The 19,323-nt window shown below is 40.9% G+C and overlaps 1 protein-coding gene across 2 annotated transcripts in view; it reads left to right on the top strand.

Moving 5' to 3' along the window:
• LOC143039925 (transcriptional adapter 1-like) overlaps nucleotides 1–19,323 on the top strand; it is a 231,572-nt gene that overhangs the window by 54,737 nt on the left and 157,512 nt on the right. For both annotated transcript variants that reach the window (XM_076210317.1, XM_076210316.1), the window contains one exon: nucleotides 18,942–19,073. In XM_076210317.1, the coding sequence (XP_076066432.1) occupies nucleotides 18,942–19,073 (132 nt within the window). The remainder of the gene's footprint in view (nucleotides 1–18,941; nucleotides 19,074–19,323) is intronic.

Below are 19,323 nucleotides of genomic sequence, written 5' to 3'. Positions count from 1 at the left end.
CCTAGTATCTTACAGGAAGGGGAGCTATGCTCATGGTGTCCCATGTATTTGTGAACTTCAACATCTCTAAATGTAGTGTGTTAAATGTAGGGCTACACAATCCCGAAAATAGATACAGCTTAGATAACACACTTTTAGAGAAAACTTAGTGCGAGAGAGACTTGGGAGTTCTAGTGAGTCCGGACCTTAAAACCAGGAAACAGTGCATCAGCGCCAGGAATAAAGCAAACAGAGCATTAGGCTTCATTGCTAGGATGGTAATGAATAGAAGTGCAGAGGTAATTATCAAATTCTATCTAGCAATAGTTAGACCCATCCTTGACTGCGGTACAGTTTTGGTCTCCGTCCTACAGAATGGACATCAATTCACTAGAATCAGTACAGAGAAGAATGACCAAAATGGTACATGGACTCAGAAATTTACCATACAAAGAGAGGCTTAGGCACCTTAACTTACACTCTCTGGAAAGATGCAGAGTGCAGGGTGATCTAATAGAGGTGTTTAAGTGGATCAAAGGCTTTAACAAGGGTGATGTAAACAAGGTCATCATATTAAAACAACAGGGCAGGAAATAGGCAAAAATTGGTTTAATTATAAGGTGGTCGACGAATGGAATAGACTTAGTAACCATGTAGTAAGCGCTGAAACTATCAGTTGTTTTAAGAAACGATTAGACAACTTTATGAATGGGGATGACTGGTGGTGATGGATAGGAAGCCACCTAGTTAGGCCTTACGGTCTCTTGCAGTCTCCTTCATTCTCATGTTCTTATGTTACCTAGTATCTTACAGGAAGGGAACCTATTTACCTAGTTGTATTTACCTAGTTGTATTTTGCGGGAAGGGGAGCTATGCTCGTGATGTCCCGCCTTTGTATCTTGCAGTGTCTAGTTTGTTTTTAAACTCATGAATGGTTTTTGCGCATACTATTCCATTGTCCAGTTTGTTCCAAGTGTCCAAAACTCTATGAGGAAAACTGTTTTTCTTCAGTTCTCTTCTATAGCTATGTTTTTTTATTTTCTTTCCATGTCCTCTTGTGTTTCTTTTGTCCCAGTTAAGTAAGCTCTCACTATCGAGTACCTCTGTGCCTTTCATGATTCTGTAGATGGTCAATAGGTCACCTCTCTCTCTTCTTTGCTCCAGTGTCGGTAACTCCAGTTTAGCCAATCTCTCTTCGTATGATAGGTTTGCAAGTGCAGGTGCCATTTTTGTAGCTGCTCTTTGGATTCTTTCTATTTTCTTTATATTCTTTTTGGTACTGGGGGACCACAATGTTGCTGCATACTCTAATCTAGGCCTTATCAATGTAACCAATATTTTTTTCATCATGTCTTCGTCCAAGTATGTAAACGCCACTTTTATTGATCTTAGCAAGTTGTAAGTCTCCCCGACAATTTTGTTAATCTGTATATCATAGGACAAGTCGTTCGTGATAATTACTCCCAAATCTTTTTCGGATCCTACTTTCTTTACTTCTTTGGTTCCAATTGTATATTTTCCTGATATTCTGTTTTTGCTTTTTCCAAACTCCATTATGCTACACTTCTTAGTATTAAAGTCCACTTCCCATTTCTGACTCCAGTTCCATACCCTATTTAGGTCTTCTTGCAGTGCTTCACAGTCCTCATCAGTTTCTATTTTCCTTAGCAGTTTGGCGTCATCGGCAAAGAAGCTCATGTAGCAGTTCACGTCCTCATCCATGTCATTCATATAGATAGCAAACATTATTGGTGCCAGCACAGATCCTTGCAGTACTCCACTGATCACCTCTTTCCAGTCTGAATATTTTTCTCTGAGCACTACTCTCATCTTTCTACCAGTCAGAAAGTCCTCTATCCATTTTAGTAGGTTTCCCTGTATTCCTCCTATGTGTTCCAGTTTTTTTAGTAGTTTTCTGTGTGGTACTTTGTCAAAGGCTTTTTGCAAGTCTAGGAATGCACAATCAGCCCATCCATTTCTTTCTTGCACTATGTCTATTAGTCTTGAGTAAAAGCATATTAAGTTTGTGGAGCATGATCTTCCTTGTCTGAATCCGAATACTATACTCGTGGTGTCATGTCTATGTATCTCTTCTTGTCTAATTTGCTCTTAAATTCTTGTATTATTTTTGTACACACTATTTCATCTAGTATGTTCCATACATCAACCACTCAGTGTTTTTTTTTTTTTTTTTTTTTTTTTCCAGGTCTCTTCTGTAACTGGCCTTTTTGAGTTTCTTTCCATGTCCTCTTGTGTTTCTCTTATCCCAATATAGTAAGTCACCTCTATCAAGGATTTCCACACATCTCATAATTCTGTAGATGGTCAACAAGTTGCCTCTTTCTCTTCTTTGTTCCAGAGTTGATAGTTGTAGTTTTTACAATCTTTCTTCATATGACATTTTTGATCCCACTTTCTTTACTTCCTTTTCACCAATTTTATATTGTCCTGATATCCTTTTTTTACTTTTTCCAAATTCCATTATGCTATATTTCTTTATGTTGAAGTCCACTTCCCACTTCTGACTCCATATCCAGACCTTATTCAGATCTCTCTGTAGTGAGTAACAGTCTGTTTCACTACTCACTTTTTTTTTTTTTTTTTAATTTTGTATCATCTGCAAAGAAGTTCATGTAAGATGCCACACCCTCATCTATGTCATTCACATAGAATGCAAACATTATTGGAGTCAATACTGATCCTTGTGGAACTCCACTCTCTTCCCAATTAGAACTCTTATCTCTGAACACTGCTTTCATATTTCTTCAAAAAGTCCTCCATCCATTTCAGTAGTTTTCCTTGTATCCCCCCTATGGTTTCCATTTTTTTTAATAGTTTTTTTTGTGAGGGACATTATTAAAAGCTTTTTTTAGATCTAGGAATGCACAATTGGCCCATCTATCCCTTTCTTGTATTATATAAGTCTTGAATAAAAAGATGTGAAATGGGTTAAGAGCCTTCTTTTCCTGTTGATGTTTCCCATTTTCATATGAGGTCACCGTTCCTCGCTAGTCGTTTCCACTTATTTCGGTCTATCACCTGCTCCTCCAGATGTTTTTCCTTAAGGTCCTCTCTCAGTCTGTCCTTCCAACGCAGCTTAGGTCTTCCTTGCCTGCATCTCCCCTCAGTGGCGGCGCCAGGGGGGGGCTTGGGGGGGCTTTGGCCCCCCCAAAAAAGTGGCCAGCCCCCCCATTAGCCCCCCCAACTGAATTGAGCAAATTGAAAATTTAAAACACTCATTGAAATAATTTTATTAAGTGGAATTTTTAATTGCCAGGACTAAAGATTTGTCAGCCATCAGTGCTAGCCCAACCATTAACCCCCTCCCCTTCTGAAATGAGGATAATATATGTGTATTATCATATTACTATTAGCCCCCCAAAAAATTTGCTCAGCCCCCCCATAGCCTCCCCAACTAAAAATTCCTGGCGCCGCCGTTGTCTCCCCTGCACCTCCATCTCCATCACTCTCCTTCCCATATAGTCTTCATCTCTTCTCTTCACATGGCCAAACCAATGTAATCTCCTTTCCTGCACTTTCGCCGACACCTCCACTACTTTCACAGTACCGCAAATCCTATCATTCTTTATCCTATCCAACCTCGTCACCCCACACATCCACCTCAACATCCTCATTTCTGCGATGTCCAGCTCTCTTTCTTATACCTTTTTCAGTGCCCATGTCTCCCCTCCATACAACAACACTGGTCTCACTACTGTCTTGTACACCTTTCCTTTTATTCTGGCACTTACCTTTTTGTTACATAGCACACCTGATACTCTCCGCCAATTGTTCCACGCCAACTTGATCCTGTAGTCAATCTCTTTTTCTAGATCTCCATCCTTCGCTACATAAGATCCGAGGTATTTGAAGGCCTCCACCTTTGGCAGTTTGTGGTCCTGCATGAAAAGGTCGCCTTCCTGAGTCACATTGCACTCCAGGTACTCGCATCTTCTGTCTGCTCACCCTCAGCCCATAGTCCTCAAATAAGCCCCTCCACAGCTCCAACCACTCCTGTAGTTCTTCGCAACTCTCTGATATCAACACTATGTCATCTGCAAAGAGCATATTCCATGGTGCCTTTTTTGTCCCCTCCTCCACCAACACATCAATGAGGAGGTTAACAAATAGGGGCTAAGAGTATGACAGAAAATTTTGAAAGTAATAAAAAGATGTTTTGGAAAGAAATTAAGAGAGGAAGAGGAGGCAAATCAAGTAGAGAAGAAAAGGTAAAAGGTGCAGATGGAGAGATGACAATGAAAGAGAAGGCAGTAAGGGGAAGATAGGCAGAGTATTTCAAGGAGTTGCTAAATGTGAAGGAGGATAGGGAGGGAAAGATAGTTGCTGTGGGAAATGCTAAGAAAATGACAGTGATGAGTGAGGAAAATGGAGGAGAAATAAGGAAAGATGAAGTGAAGGCAGTTGTTAAGATGATGAAAGCAGGTCAGGCACCTGGTCTGGATGGATGCCATGCAGAATGTCTAAAAAAAGGAGGTACAGTGATGGTGGACTGGCTGGTGAGGTTATTTAATGTTTGCTGAAGAGAGGGTAGAGTGCCGGAGGACTGGAGGAGTGCCTGTATAGTTCCACTCTACAAGGGAAAAGGGGACAAGTGTGAGTGTAGTAGTTTCAGAGGGATTAGTTTGTTAAAGTGTAGTTGGGAAGGCTTATGGGAGGATCTTGATTGAGAGGATTAGGAGAGGAACAGAGGGAAGGATTGGCTAGGAGCAGTGTGGATTTAGGACAGGTAGAGGTTGCGTAGATCAGATTTTTGTGGTAAGACATATGTGAGAAAGCTATAGGAAAAGGTAAGGATGTTTTTCTGGCTCTTATGGATTTGGAAAATGCTTATGACAGGGTAGACAGGAAGGCACTATGGGAGGTACTGCAGATATACGGGATAGGAGGAAAGTTTCTCGGAGCTGTCAAGAGTTTTTACGAGAGTAGTAGAGCATGTGTCAGTATTAGAAATGGAGAGAGTGAGTGGTTTGAGGTAAAGGTGGGACTTTGTCAGGGATGTGTTATGTTGCCCTGGCTGTTCAACTTACATGGATGGGGTGGTGCGAGAGGTAAATGCAAGGGTGGATCAGGGATTGGAGATGTTTAAAGAAAATGGAGAAAAGTAGGAGGTGAGCCAGCTGTTGTTTGCAGACGACACTGCACTTGTAGCAGGAACAGAGGAGGGATTGAGGAAGTTGATGACAGAGTTTGGGAGAGTGTGTGAAAGAAGAAAGCTGAAGATAAGTGTGGGTAAAAGTAATGTGATGAGATGTACAAGGAGTGAAAATGGCAGCAGACTGGAAAAGAGCATTAAGGGAGAGCGACTGGAGGAAGTGGATAGTTTTAGATACTTGGGTGCGAATGTGGCAGGAAAGGGTGGAGTGGGAATGGAGGTAGAATGTAGATTGAGAGAAGTGAGTAAATGCCTTGGTGGTTTAAAAAGTTTAATGAGGAATAGACATTTGGGAATGGATGCTAGGAGATTGTATGAAGGAGTGATTGTGCCAACAGCTCTGTATGGGTTAGAAACATGGAACATAAGAGAGGAATAGAGAAGGAGAATGTGTTTGAGATGAAATGTCTGAGAAGTATGATAGGGGTTACTAGGCTGGATAGAGTGAGGAATGAGGAGGTGAGGAGGCAAACAGGGGTGGTAAGGGAGTTGGGAGATAGGGTTGATGAAAGAGTATCAGGATGGTTTGGACATATGGAAAGAATGAGTGAAGAAAGACTAGTAAAAGAGGTATGGAAGGCAGATGTGGAGGGAGTGAACATGAGGGGGCATCCTAGCATGAGATGGATGGATGGAGTGAAAGGGGCCTTGGGGAAGAGGGGAATGTCTGTTGAGGAAGGACAGGAGAGGACAGAAGACAGGGGTGAATGAAGAATGGTTGTATATTGATGATGATGTGATGCATGAGGTGGAAGGGATGGGGGGGTGAGGTAGTATGTGTGAGAAAAATTTGACACAGACCGAAGGGATTTCTCCCTGTCTTCTCCTTTTCTGTATGAGGGGACAGAGAGGGGGGGGGGGGTCACCGATTTAATGAAGTGGCCTTGCTGTGGATGTGCTGTGTCTTGCGACACTGCCTCTGACCCAGGGCAGTGGACAAGATGCAGGGATGACCTGTCATCCAGGAGGTGCCAAGATAAGAGGGAGGGGGGAGGGGAGTGAAGTGTATTAGGGATGGAGTGGATGGAAATGGTTTTTATGCCATTTTCTTTTTGGCTACCTCCCTTGTAAGGGGGAAAAAGCCTTTGGTATATGTATGTATATATGTATGAGTAAAAAGAGATAAAATATGTGGCACATGATATTCCATGTCTAAATCCAAATTGTCTTGAATTTAGTATATTGTTCTCCAGATGTTTTATCCATCTACTTTTTATAACTTTTTCACAAATTTTAGCTACCATGCTTGTAAGGGAAACTGGTCTGTAATTTGTTGGGTCTTCCTTATTTCCTCCTTTATAAATTGGTATATCAGCATTTTTCCAGTTTTCTGGTATTTTTCCTTGTTTAAGTGTACAATTTATGTTATATATTTTGTATGTTAGTTCTTCTTTACATTCTTTTAATATCCATTTTGATATTCCATCCAGGCATGCAATTTCCAGACATCAAGGTTCATTATTTGGGCCATTATTTCTTTCTGTGTTTTTATTATTTCCCTTATTGGGGGGGGGGGGGGTCCACTTCTCTCCCATCGCAATGTTGCATTTTTCTCTAGTGAAAACCAACTTGAAAACTTGAAGTGTTTGCTCATGACTTCAGCCATTTCTGTATCTTCTGTGTATTGTTCCCCTGGCATAGGTTCACTATTTCTTGTTTATTTTCTAATTTACCATTTACATATCTATAGAATAATTTTGGACGATCCTTACATTTTTCTGTTGTCTTTTTCTTCCTGGTGTATTTTTACATATTCAGTCCTGTGATTAATATATATTTTCCACTTTCTAGGTTTTTTTGTCTTTTCTCCATCTTTTCCAAACTTTATCTCTTCCATGTTTTGCTTTGCTGCACCTTGTGTTGGCACAGTGTATTTATATATATATATTGTGTTATATATTTATCAAATACATTACAATGTATTTTGTTATTGTAAGATATCGCTGATGCGATGTGCGCAGTTGTTTGGCGCAAAATGAGTGAGCATGGGTTAGTTTCCAAGCAGCCTTGACAACGGTTGCACGCATTTTGTGTTTGTGCTCTTTTTGTGTATCTAAATATACTTGTGCCATTGACTTTTCTTTGCATATTCTTTTGCCACCCAGAACATTAAATGGTGGCAGCGGATAAACATTCATTGTGCTTATATTCTATGCAGAACTCGAATTGTGTGACATTTGAAAATTGCCGGCCGGTGATAGCGTTGTGGCGATGTTTTTTTTTTCCCATTTTTCCTTTCCAGCCCAGGTATTTTTTTTTTCAGTGAACTTAATTAATATATTAGACGTGATAGTGCTCAGGACACAGTGACTTAAGTTAGTATTTCGGTGCAGGGACATTTATCTCAGATTGCACCAGGTGATTTTTTTGTTCCCGCTCTTCTCGGGCATCATCGTCGTCTGCCCCTGTGTTCCTGTGTGTGTTCTCAGCGGTAATTTGGGCCTGGATGGTGGAGGATTTTGGACAGTCATAATTTTGCCGTGTATTCTTCAGTGGCAACAAGTGGTCGTCGTCTGCTGAAATTCCCGGGTGGCGTTCCCAGACGGCCTTGTGATCGCTCTGCGCCATAGACTTTGGCTACCTTGTACCTTGTTACCAGTTTTGTCATTTTATTAGTTTTGTAAATATATTGTGAAAAAAAATACATTAAATAAATAAGATAAAATAAAATAATTTCAACTATCCGGTCGTGCCTCAAGCGGCCATGTCTGTGACATCACTCTGTTTACTTTCTCAAATGTTACCCCGCAGTGAGAGTAGTGTTCATTTACGTACGTAGTGCATTCTACATTTTTATGTAATTTTGCTAATTACGGTCTTTCTATAATTTTTTTCTTCATTATTGATATATGTGTCACATTCTGTTTTGTAATGCCTCTGTTTGTATGAAGTATATAATTTTTCTTACGTTCGTGTCCCATGTCCATGTGATTTCTATATATTATTTTTTTTTACATTATTTCATGCTTATGCTAGTGTGTTGTATTTGCTTGGTGTCAGTGTTTTCATATGCTTTTACGAAGTGTGTTAAGGTTGTCATCTCCTATCATGTCTAAGTCTAAGAGGCCTTTGTTTATCAGTCCGCAAAGCTTATCTGAGACAATGGCTCACAAGTTGACGTTGCTCCATCAAAACCCGTCGGTGGTGCAATTTTCTGGTCAAGATCCTCATTATAGAGCGGCTGATTTTATCCGCCAATGTGAGGACGCCATTGTCCAGTCCAATGTTTCGACGGGGCCCGAAAAGATCTCCTTTGTGAGGTCCCAGATTGTGCCAAATTCTTTAGCATCGGAGTTACTTTCGGCGTCGTGTTTAGATTCTAAATCTCTGAACTATAATTATGACACCTTTAGGTCTAACTTCCTTAAACATTTTTCAGATACTCTTGGTGGTGGTGCGTTCCATTGGTGCTTCAAACTGGCTGATACTCTTGTATCCCGACTGGGCACTCTTGATTATAGACGGGCGCAAGCTCAGGCCAGTATCCTTGCTGTTGACGCTTTAGAGTCACTTTCACAGTCAGATTGGGTAGATAATGGTAATATCTCTGTAGATAGATTTCGTCTTATCATTGAATTTCTCTTCTATATCCTTTTTTTGGTGCCTTCTGAGAGAAGAGCAGCATCTTCTCTCAAGTATAAGCCTGATGAGACTCTATTGTCTTTTGTGTCACAACTTTCTTGTAAACTAGGGGAAGTACTGTCTAGTTCCTTGTGTATTAGCAATGCTCATCAACATGGTCATGTCCCTTGTTCTTCTCAGTTCTCTCAGTCTACAGTTCCTACTCATAGTTCCCCTCAATCTACACTTACTCCCCCTCCCCTGTTATGTACCTTTTGTAACAGGTCTGGTCATTCGAGCGACTTTTGTTACTGCCGTAGGTGCCAGGTACACAAGTCAAGATTGTCCCCTGTTCGCAGGAGTGTACCTACTGTTTCTTCTAATCTGTCGCATGACCTTTTCAGAGTAGAACCTACAGGTAGTCTCAGTTATTGCCATATCCATGGTCACTGTAAACATTCAGCTGATCAATGTTTCAAGGTTTTGAAACTTAGGGATGAGACTTCTCACCAGCCTTGTCAATCCCATCTTCCCCAGCGCATGTTTCCCAACCCAAAGAGTTGACCAGCAATGTTCGGTCTCAAATAATTCCTTTTGTGGCTGTTGAATCTTCTCAATTACTTACCTTTCAATTTCTTACTAGGGATACGCTTCTTTCTGTCACTGTAGATTGGTGCAGAATGTAGTCTCTTAAGTAGAAAGGCTTACTTTGCTCTATGGGAATTGTATAATCTCCCTTTATCTCCCTTTTGTAATAATTTGCATTCTGTGCAAGTTCTCCCTTGCTTGTTCTTGGGTCTGTTTGTCTTCCCTTACAGTTTCCCTCGCATGCTACAGTCTTCAATGTCACTTTTACTGTTGTCTCTGGCATTGCCCTTAAGTGTGATTGTCTCTTGGGTATTGATGCTCTTACAGCTCATAGCATAGATATTTCTCCTAGTCGCCGTGTAGTGACTTTCTGCAATTTTGATATCTCTGCTTCGGATAGGCCAGTTTCTGTTTGTGATTCTCCTGTGCTTGCTCAGTCTGCACATGTGCCTGTCCCAACTTCTAAGCGCTCTACCCCTGTTGCTCATTGTGCTGCTGTTGTTGTAGGAGAGCATCTTATTGCACCTTCAAGTTCTGTTTGAGTTCCAGTGCGCATCTCAGGTGCCCCGATTGGGTCTGACGTTCTCTCTTTGCCTGACTCTATTCGTATTCGTCGGCTTGCCCTAGAAGGAACTCTCTCCACTATTCGGGAGGATCATGTTACCACAGCAATGGTAACCAATGTCATGGGTGCTCCTATTCCTCTCTCTCCTGGCAGTCACTTAGGCTCCTTTGAGGTGGTACACGTTGCTGTTTTCCAGGATTCGCCTATTATAGCAGCTTCTGTTCTACAGTCTCCTCCAACACGTGACCCTGCTCACTTAGCTTCTGAGCTTGCCACATTTGTAGGCGAGACTGATTTTCCTGAAGAGACGCCTCGTCTCCTTGACCTGCTACTTACCCACTGTCAGGCTTTGGCTTTACCAGGTGATCCGTTAGGGGTTACGGATCGTGTGGTTCATAGAATTGATCTTCAGCCAGGCACTCATCCTGTTTATGTCCCCTCTTACAGGCTACCTCACTCTCGTCGGCTTATAGCCCAGTCCTTGGTTGACGATTTGTTGAGTGAAGGTGTTGTACAGGAGTCCCACTCTGAGTGGAACTCGCCTCTTCTCCTGGTGCCTAAGAAAGATGGATCTTTTCGTCCTGTTGTTGATTACAGGAAAGTCAATGAGGTCACTCTTCCAGATCATTATCCTCTGCCTATCTTAAGCGAGCTTCTTCAGTCCATTGGCAATGGTAATACGGTGTTCACCACTTTAGATTTAAAAGCAGGTTTTTGGCAGATACTCCTGGAGGAGAAGTCTCGTAAGATCACGGCCTTCTCGACTCCCAGTGGGCACTATGAATGGCTTCGTTGCCCCATGGGTTTGCAGAATGCTCCTTTGACTTGCCAGCGTTTAGTTAACTCCATTTTTCATGGCTTAATTGGGAATGGACTTTTTGTTTACCTGGATGATTTGATTCTAGTTTCCAAAGATGTGGAAAGCCACTTTTCTAAGTTGTCCATGGTCTTGCAACATTTTGCTGATGCTGGGTTGAAACTCAACTTACCCAAGTACTCCTTTTTCAAGGCTAGTATCCAGTTCCTAGGTCATGTTGTGGACAAGCATGGTATCCATACCACTGGTGAAAAGATCAAGGCAGTCAGAGACTTCCCTATACTATCGTGCATTCATTAAAGACTTTGCTTCAATTGCTTCCCCTCTCACTCGCCTTCTCAAGAAGGACCCTTCCTTCCAGTGGCGTGATGTCCATCAAACAAGTTTTGATTCCTTGAAGCTTGCTCTTACTGAAGCACCTGTGTTGGCTTTCCCTGATTATAGTATCCCCTTTACTATTTGTACAGATGCTTCTGGTACAGGTATTGGAGCTGTACTCATGCAACAAGTAGATGGATATAGACCTCATGTTATTGCATATGCTAGTCGCATTCTTAACAAGCCTGAGTCCCATTACTCTGTTACTCATTTAGAGGCCCTGGCAGTGGTGTGGGCTTTAAAGCACTTCCGTGATATCATTTTTGGATATCCTATTACAGTCTACACGGACCACACTGCTGTCACTCAGCTTTTTCAGGGCAAGAATCTGTCAGGTCGCCTAGCCAGATGGTTCCTCACGATCGAGGAATTCAATCCAACCCTAAAGCATGTCCCCAGGCGTGCGAACCATGTTGCTGATGCACTTTCACGGAATATCCCTGTTGCTGCTGTTACCGTGATTCATAACTTTTCCCTGCAGGATCTGGCCAAAGCTCAGTGTGAAGACCCTGTTTGGTCTGCTGTCATTTATGCTTTGGAGTCTGGTGATGATTCCACCTTACCAGCTTTACCAGTACCTCTGTACCAATTTTCTCTGCAGGACGAAGTTCTCATTCGTAATGTGGAAGTGTTTGAGCAAGATGTGGCACAGCTAGTAATCCCTTAGTCTCTAGTTCCCGTTGTTTTGTCCCTTGCTCATGATGCCCCTCAGGCTGGTCACCCAGGTCGTGACAAAACTCTGGCTATGGCATGGAAGAATTATTATTGGCCTAAAATGCGACTAGACATTACCTCTCATGTAGCCCGGTGTAGTTCTTGTGCCCAGAACAAAGGTACTACGAGCACTGCTCCCATCTTAGAGTACCCTAATCCTTCTCGCCCTTTTCAGACTGTGGCTATAGACCTTTTGCAACTGCCTCGTAGCACGCAGGGCTCTGTGTATGTCCTTGTGTGTGTGGATCATTTTAGTCGTTTTGTGATCTTAGCTCCCTTACGTAACAAGTCTGCACCAGTTGTAGCACATGCTTTAGTTTCCCATGTGTTGTGTCCATACACCACTCCTTCGGTGCTCCTTAGTGATAATGGGACTGAATTTAAGAATGAGGTTTTGGCAGGTATTTGTGAAAGTTATGGTATCAAACAGACATTCGTGACTGCTTATCATCCAGCGTCCAATGGTCTTGTGGATAGGACGAACAGGAAAGTTTTAGAGATCCTACGTCACCTTGCTAGTAATTTTCATGAGTCTTGGGAGGATTGGCTTCCCCATGTTAGTGCTTGTATCAATAGCACCATTAATGTTTCCACGGGCAAAACGCCTCATTATGTTATCTTTGGATCTGAGAAACGGCTCCCATATGATGTGCTTGACAGCCCTGCTCGTCCCCTCTACAATGTAGATGACTATAGTAAACTACAGAGTCATGTGCTGCATGACATTTATACTTCTGTTAGAGATAAACTGGTTGTTTCAAAGGCCGACATGTTGAAACAACAACATGCTCGTGCAACACCTGTGACCATCAGTGTGGGTGATCATGTTTTCAAAAGTATGCCTGATCGCCAGTCAAAATTAAATTGTAAGTTTGTGGGCCCCCTTTTGGTGACTGAATGGCTACATCCTAACAAGTTCAGGATTTTTTACCCTTCTACAGGCCTTAGTGAGATTGCACACGCTGATAGGCTCAAGAAGACTCAAGTGCCTATCCCAATCTTTACCCGGCCACCTCCTGGGCCCCCCAGCAAGAACTTTGCCTTGTTTTGATACCCCTCATTGTTATGACCTTAGCTCAAGGGGTCCTGTAATTACCTGAACTTTCATTGTGTCATGTTATGTATGCCTGTAATTACCTGAATTTTCATTGTGATGTTTCCCATTTATGTACTATTGTGATGTTTTCCATTTATGTACTATTGTGATGTTTCCCATTTGTGTTGTCTTGTATTGTATTTTGTCATGTTTAGATGTTAAGGATTATGTCCCGGATGTCCGGCAATTGCTCTATTTGTCTTTTGTTAACTGGCGCCAGTCTTATGTTCCTTTTTGTGTTTGTATATGTTGTCTTTGTGTACTCATTTCTGTATATGTTTGTTTAATGTATTTGGGTGTACTTTTAAAATCCATTTGTCCCACACTTCTGTCTGCCACTGTTGTGTGTGTGGTTTGTGTGTGGCTTATCTTTGTATTACAGACACTCCTCTACTTACGTTCATTTTACGTTTTTTCGATTTTACGTTTGAACTGACTAAAAAAAAATTGTAAAAAAAAAAATTTTGAGTGAATTTTTTAGTTTAGCGCGCTCTCCATAGTTCAAACGATACTTACGCATGACGCTGCATCCATTGTTTACATGGCGCAAACAACAGACTGAACGTGCCTTGCCTCCTCCTCCTCCTCCCCCTCCTCCTTCTCCTCCACCATCTCAATTTATGTTGCTTGAATTTAATTTATTTGAAATTAATGTTATTATTTTACAATGTTATGTTTATAATTAATGATTTAGGGGTGTTGTATAAGATACGGTAATAGAATTTATGGATGTATAGTACAGTAACAACTTACGTTCATTTTCACGTTACATTCGGCCGTTCGGAACCTAACTAAAACGTAAGTTGAGGAGCGTCTGTATTTAGATTCTCTTTGCCTCGGTCAGTTCTTTTTTTTTTGTTTGCTTGGTGTGGGCACTGAGTGGCACGGGCCGAGCGATGTGTTGGCACAGTGTATATATATATATTTATTGTGTACATAATTTATATTATGATGTTATATATTTATCTAATGCATTACAATGTATTTTGTTATTGTAAGATATCGCAGATGCGATGTGCGCAGTTGTTTGGCGCGAAATGAGTGAGCGTGGGTTAGTATCCAAGCAGCCTTGACAACGGTTGCATGCATTTTGTGTTTGTGCTCTTTTTGTGTATCTAAATATACTTGTGCCATTGACTTTTCTTTGCGTATTCTTTTGCCACCCAGAACAACCTTCTATTAAACCAGCACTTAATATACAACTTTAACTGTTTTTTCTTTGGGACATATTTATTCACTCCTTTATAGATTGTCATTAGAATCATCAATTTTTCTTCCACTGGTGTTCCTTGTAGAATTTTTCCCAATTCTCTTTAAGAAAAATTTTCTTTCTCAATGTCTGTTTTACTATACATCAGTCTTCCTTTTCTGTGTTTCTCATTTCTCTTTATATATATTTCCTCCTTTTAGTTCTAACTTGAGTAGTATGTGGTCACTTCGCAATTGGTGTCTTGTATTAATTTTGTCTACTATTTCAGGTTCTGATGTAAATAATAAATCTAGTACTGATGGTTCATTATTTCTAAATTGAGTATTTTCTTTTACCCATTGTGTAATTGCATGTTCCATAGTCATGTTGAGTACTGTATTTTTTGGACTATAGCCCGCACCGTTATATGACCCGCACCCCCTTACACCTTAGTGAAAATCCACACAAGACCCACACCGCTGTATGACCCGTAGTCATATGGCATGCACAGCACTGTAGATCCGACGATGTATACTACCCATGCATGGGTGGCCACAGGCACAGCTCACGGCGGTTGTTGTTACGACCGGCCATTGACGTGGTGATCAAAGTAATTTCAAAGCTGAGGCTTTTTCTAAATTTTCTGTTCCATCAATGCTTATGTGATTTATAAAAAAAAGATATATGTTTTCCGATATTGGCAGGTTTCTTGGTGATATCTTGCTTTTCAGGATTCATCACACATCAAAGGCCGACACGTACGTACACAACCTCACAATTTGGTTTCTGAAGCTGCCACTAGATGTAGTGGTAGCTTCAATGAAAGAGGGGTGATCTCAAAAGTGTGCAACTGCTCTTACGATGCCTTTGGGATTGGTCGAAGACGCGGCATTGCGATTCATGATCATGCTACCAGCATTCCTCCAGTCCTATTTATTTCTGATAGTGATGAAGATGAAGAATAACCAACAAATTACATTTCAATATATTTTATTGCACATATATATATTACAAAGAACCTTAATCAATTTGTGTAAATAATGCCATAAAACCCTGTTTGGTTGTTTACCTGTAATTAATCAATCAATTGGTTTATAAATGCCATACAAAGACTGGTAATTAATTATTAAACCAAACAATTTCCAATGGTTAGTTTTCAATCGAATAGAACAATAATAGAGCACATTACTGAACTGTTATGAACAGAGTCAATGGAGCACATCGTTCTTAGAAAAAAAGCAGTCAGTGATCACAGATGACAGAGTCAATAATGTTTATGAAGGCGTATCATCGCTCACGAAGCCATCGAATTCCTCATCCTCTGTTTCGTCATGGAAGAGGTTGTGGTATAAATCGGCCAATTCTGATGCAGTGACCTCATCCGTTTCCATTTCGGATTTGTCCGATTCCTTTTCCGAGTCGTAGCATGCATCGAACATTGCAGGATGGCACATTTCTGATTTACGGAAGCCGTTCTGAATAGTCGATTCTTTAATTTTTTTCCATGCTTGAATGACCCATTATGCACATGTAATGCACAAGTTTATTATTAAGGAATCAGGTACAGTTTGTAATTTGTAACTGCGAAAATGGCTGCCCGCTTGTTTTTGTTTGATTATGACACACGATGTTGGTGTTGGTACCAGTCAGTGTTGTATTGTATGTTCATGCTGTTTAGTTAGGCCTGTTCTATTTGTGATAATGCCTTTATTAATAACAAGAGCATGTAAAGCGGGTAAGATACTGACAAATCCTACCTTCTCTTTGTTGTTTGTCTCGATCGTGCGCACTGTATTATGACATTGATCAACTTTCATTTGACGAACCTGGTCGGTCCTCCCGCAAATCCCCAATCCGAGACGGCAGCCAACTAAACTAAACTAATTATTCAATTTTTTTTTACTGCGTAAGAGGGCAATTTCTAACCAGAATCCACAGATGACCCGCACCTTTATATCACCCGCACCCCTGAATTTTGGCCCCTTTCTTAGGGAAAAAGCCGCGGGTCATACACCGAAAAATACGGTAATACATTTCCCCATTGATCCTCTCCACCTTTCACTGTCATCTCTTCCCAACATATTTCTTTGCAATTAAAATATACCATGAGCACTGCATTATTTCCATTCATCAAGATCTTGTTTAATGAAAATCTTGTATTATCTAACATTTTGGAATAATCTCTCTCCTAGACCCCATTTTTGGGCGCACATAAGTCATTGTAAACTTTCTGCTATCTTCAACTCTTATTTTGATCATCTCTACCTTGTTTTCTCCATAAGTAACTTTTGTTGCATTTAATTTTTCCTTAACCAGGAACATGACTCCTCCACCTTTCTTCTCCTTATTTCTAAGTGAATCATAATATAATCTATGTCCAACATTGGTACTAGTGACCCCCTAAAATTTGTCTCTACAATTCCCATTATGCCTAGTTTTGCTTCTGACAGGTAATTGTTTATTTTGTTTAATCCTGAGATTAATCCATCTATGATTAATCCAGCCCGAAGGGATTTCTCCCCGTCCTCTCCTTATATGCAAGGGGGGTCGCCGATTAAATGAAGCGGCCTTGCTGTGGATGTGCTGTGTCTTGCGACACTGCTTCTGACCCAGGGCGGTGGGCAAGGTGCAGGGATGACCCGTCATCCAGGAGGTGCTCAGATGAGAGGGAGGGTGGGAGGGGTGTGGAGTGTATTTAGGGATGAAATGGGTGGGAGTGTTTTTATGCCTTTCCCTTTTTGGCTACCTCCCTTGAAAGGGGGGAAAAGCCTTGGTATATGTATGTATGTATGTTGGTATAAGCTAGTTTTAATTTCTATTCCCTCCATCTGGTTTACTGATTTTTTTTTTTTTTTTATACATTTTTTTTCAGTCTCATATCTGACACTCTCCATTAGAACTGCATTATCTCAGTCTCCATTTTTTTTTTCCTTAGCTTTATTTCTTACTGTCTTATTTTTTCTCCTACCTCATTATTTATATCTCTTTTTATCCATATATTTTTATAGTGTTTGTTTCTTGCTAATTTTCATTCTTCCTAAGATTTCTTCTGCAGGCATTTGTGACCTTAATATGATCTTTAGTGGGCAACTTTTTCCTATTCCTTCTGCATATTTATCCATTCTGTGTACTTCTATTTCCTTTTCTATTTCTTGCTCTTTATCCTGTAGGACTTTTAGAACATTGCCATTTCTTTACCCTCTTTGGCTCTCAGGAAACAATTTGGGTTATGTTTTTCCATTAGACCATATATTACTGCACTTTTTTTTTTTTTTCCCCTCCTTGTCTACCATGTTGGCCCGTCATCTAGGAGGTGCTAAGATGGGAGGGAGGGTGGAGGGGTGTGGAGTGTTTTCGGGGATGGAATGGGTGGGAACGATTTTATGCCTTGTCCTTTTTGGCTACCTCCCTGGTAAGGGGGAAAAAGCCTTGGTATATGTATTATGTATGTATGTACCCTGTTGGCGTGGGTTGTTTGAAACACCTCGGTGTTTTTCCTGTTTAATGGCTGATCCTACTCTAATACAATTCGTAGCTGGCTGCCCAGAAGAAAACTCTGGAGGTGCCAGATCTTCCTAGCTAAAATGTTACATGGCGAAAAAATATGTTAAAATGGGCGTTCCCTTTGAGGGAGTGCCCAATGAGAAACATTGAGAAGGGTGGCACTCTTGGAGGTTGCCAATACGAAGGATTCAAGGCGACGACTGTTGGCAGTGACCTTTGACCCTGTACTTGGCACGACTTCGAGTTTGTCTAGAATGTCCTGCGGCGTTGGCAGATATATAGACCTAGAGGTCTGCTCTCGCAATCCCAACCTTGGTTTTGCTGTCCTGATCTTGGCTGAGAGGTCTCTTTGTTGTCTCTTCATGGTGGAGCGAAAGAAATCATCCGCCGCCTCACAGCCGTATCTCTTACTAGATTTTCTTTTTCTTTAATTACCTTAATCTTCAGCCTTCTCCTGCATTTGTTGATGAACACTTTCTTTAAAAATATCCTCATCTTCTTTGTCTTTTTCCAATCATTCCTGAGTTGCAGATAGTCTTCTATGCTTTTTCCATTTCAATGGTCATTACTTTTATCTGTTCATCCACCTCTTTCCTTATAGTCTCGTTATTTGTGTTTTCATTATTTTTCAACCTCCCATTTTCACATTTTAACTTGGTCAGTTTTTATTTTAGTGCACTTACCTCTTCCTTTATTTCAGTGTATACTTTTTTAAGTCACTCACTTCCTTGTTTAGGTCTTTATTCATCTTCCATAGATCGATAGTTTCTTGCTTCCATGATTCATTCATATTTCTCATGTCCCTCTCTATGTCTATAACTCTACTAAAAAGTCTTCTTTTGTACTTACTTAATCCAGAGAAATGACCCTCATCACCATTATCAAGTAGACATCTTTTCATGCCTCTTGGTGATCAGAAGACTATGCATTTTGCTTCACCCTTGTGCCAGTAGATGGTTCTGGGTACATGTTTATATTGTATCACATTGGATGGCCATCTTGTGGTGTTTCTGGGCCGTCATAATTTTCTTTCATTTTACTTCAATTACAAACTATTTATGTAGTAAATTAACCATTTCAGGTATCCATGAGCACTCCTCTTCCCATATATCACACCCTAGGTATTCTATAATTGTATCATTATTAAGATGTTCCATTTTTAAAATATTCATCAGGAGCCCCAATTTATGTGTTTGTCACTATGATGATTGACGTGTGTCTGTGTGATAATAAATGTAGCTTTTGTTTTTTCTTTCCATCTTTATATCAATAAATACTTAATCAGAACTTGAGTCGAAGATATAGAAAATAGTGTGATGATGATAGTTATATTCCAACTTTTGAATATTATAGTAAATGTTAATCTCATGTTTACAGAGAACGGAACCAGTAGTAACTCAAGTTCACCAGAGAGAGCATATTCCTCACACACTGCAGACTACACCCACAGCTGACCGCAAACAAGCAAAAACCAAGAAAAGGGCTAAGGCATACCGTCCATCACATGATGTAAGAATGAATTTTATAGGTTATGTTTTGTGTATATGCAAAGGGGGACGGAGAGGGGGGGGTCGCCGATTAAATGAAGCGGCCTTGCTGTGGATGTACTGTGTCTTGCGACACTGCTTCTGACCCAGGGCGGTGGGCAGGGTTCAGGGATGACCCGTCATCCAGGAGGTGCTCAGATGAGAGGAAGGGTGGGAGGGGTGTGGAGTGTATTTAGGGATGAAATGGGTGGGAGTGTTTTTATGCCTTTCCT

This window comes from Oratosquilla oratoria, chromosome 27 (genome assembly GCF_046742065.1).
Source record: "Oratosquilla oratoria isolate Oo_2021 chromosome 27, ASM4674206v1, whole genome shotgun sequence".
NCBI classification, from domain to species: Eukaryota; Metazoa; Arthropoda; class Malacostraca; order Stomatopoda; family Squillidae; genus Oratosquilla; species Oratosquilla oratoria.
This window is presented reverse-complemented; position numbering and strand designations above follow the sequence as displayed.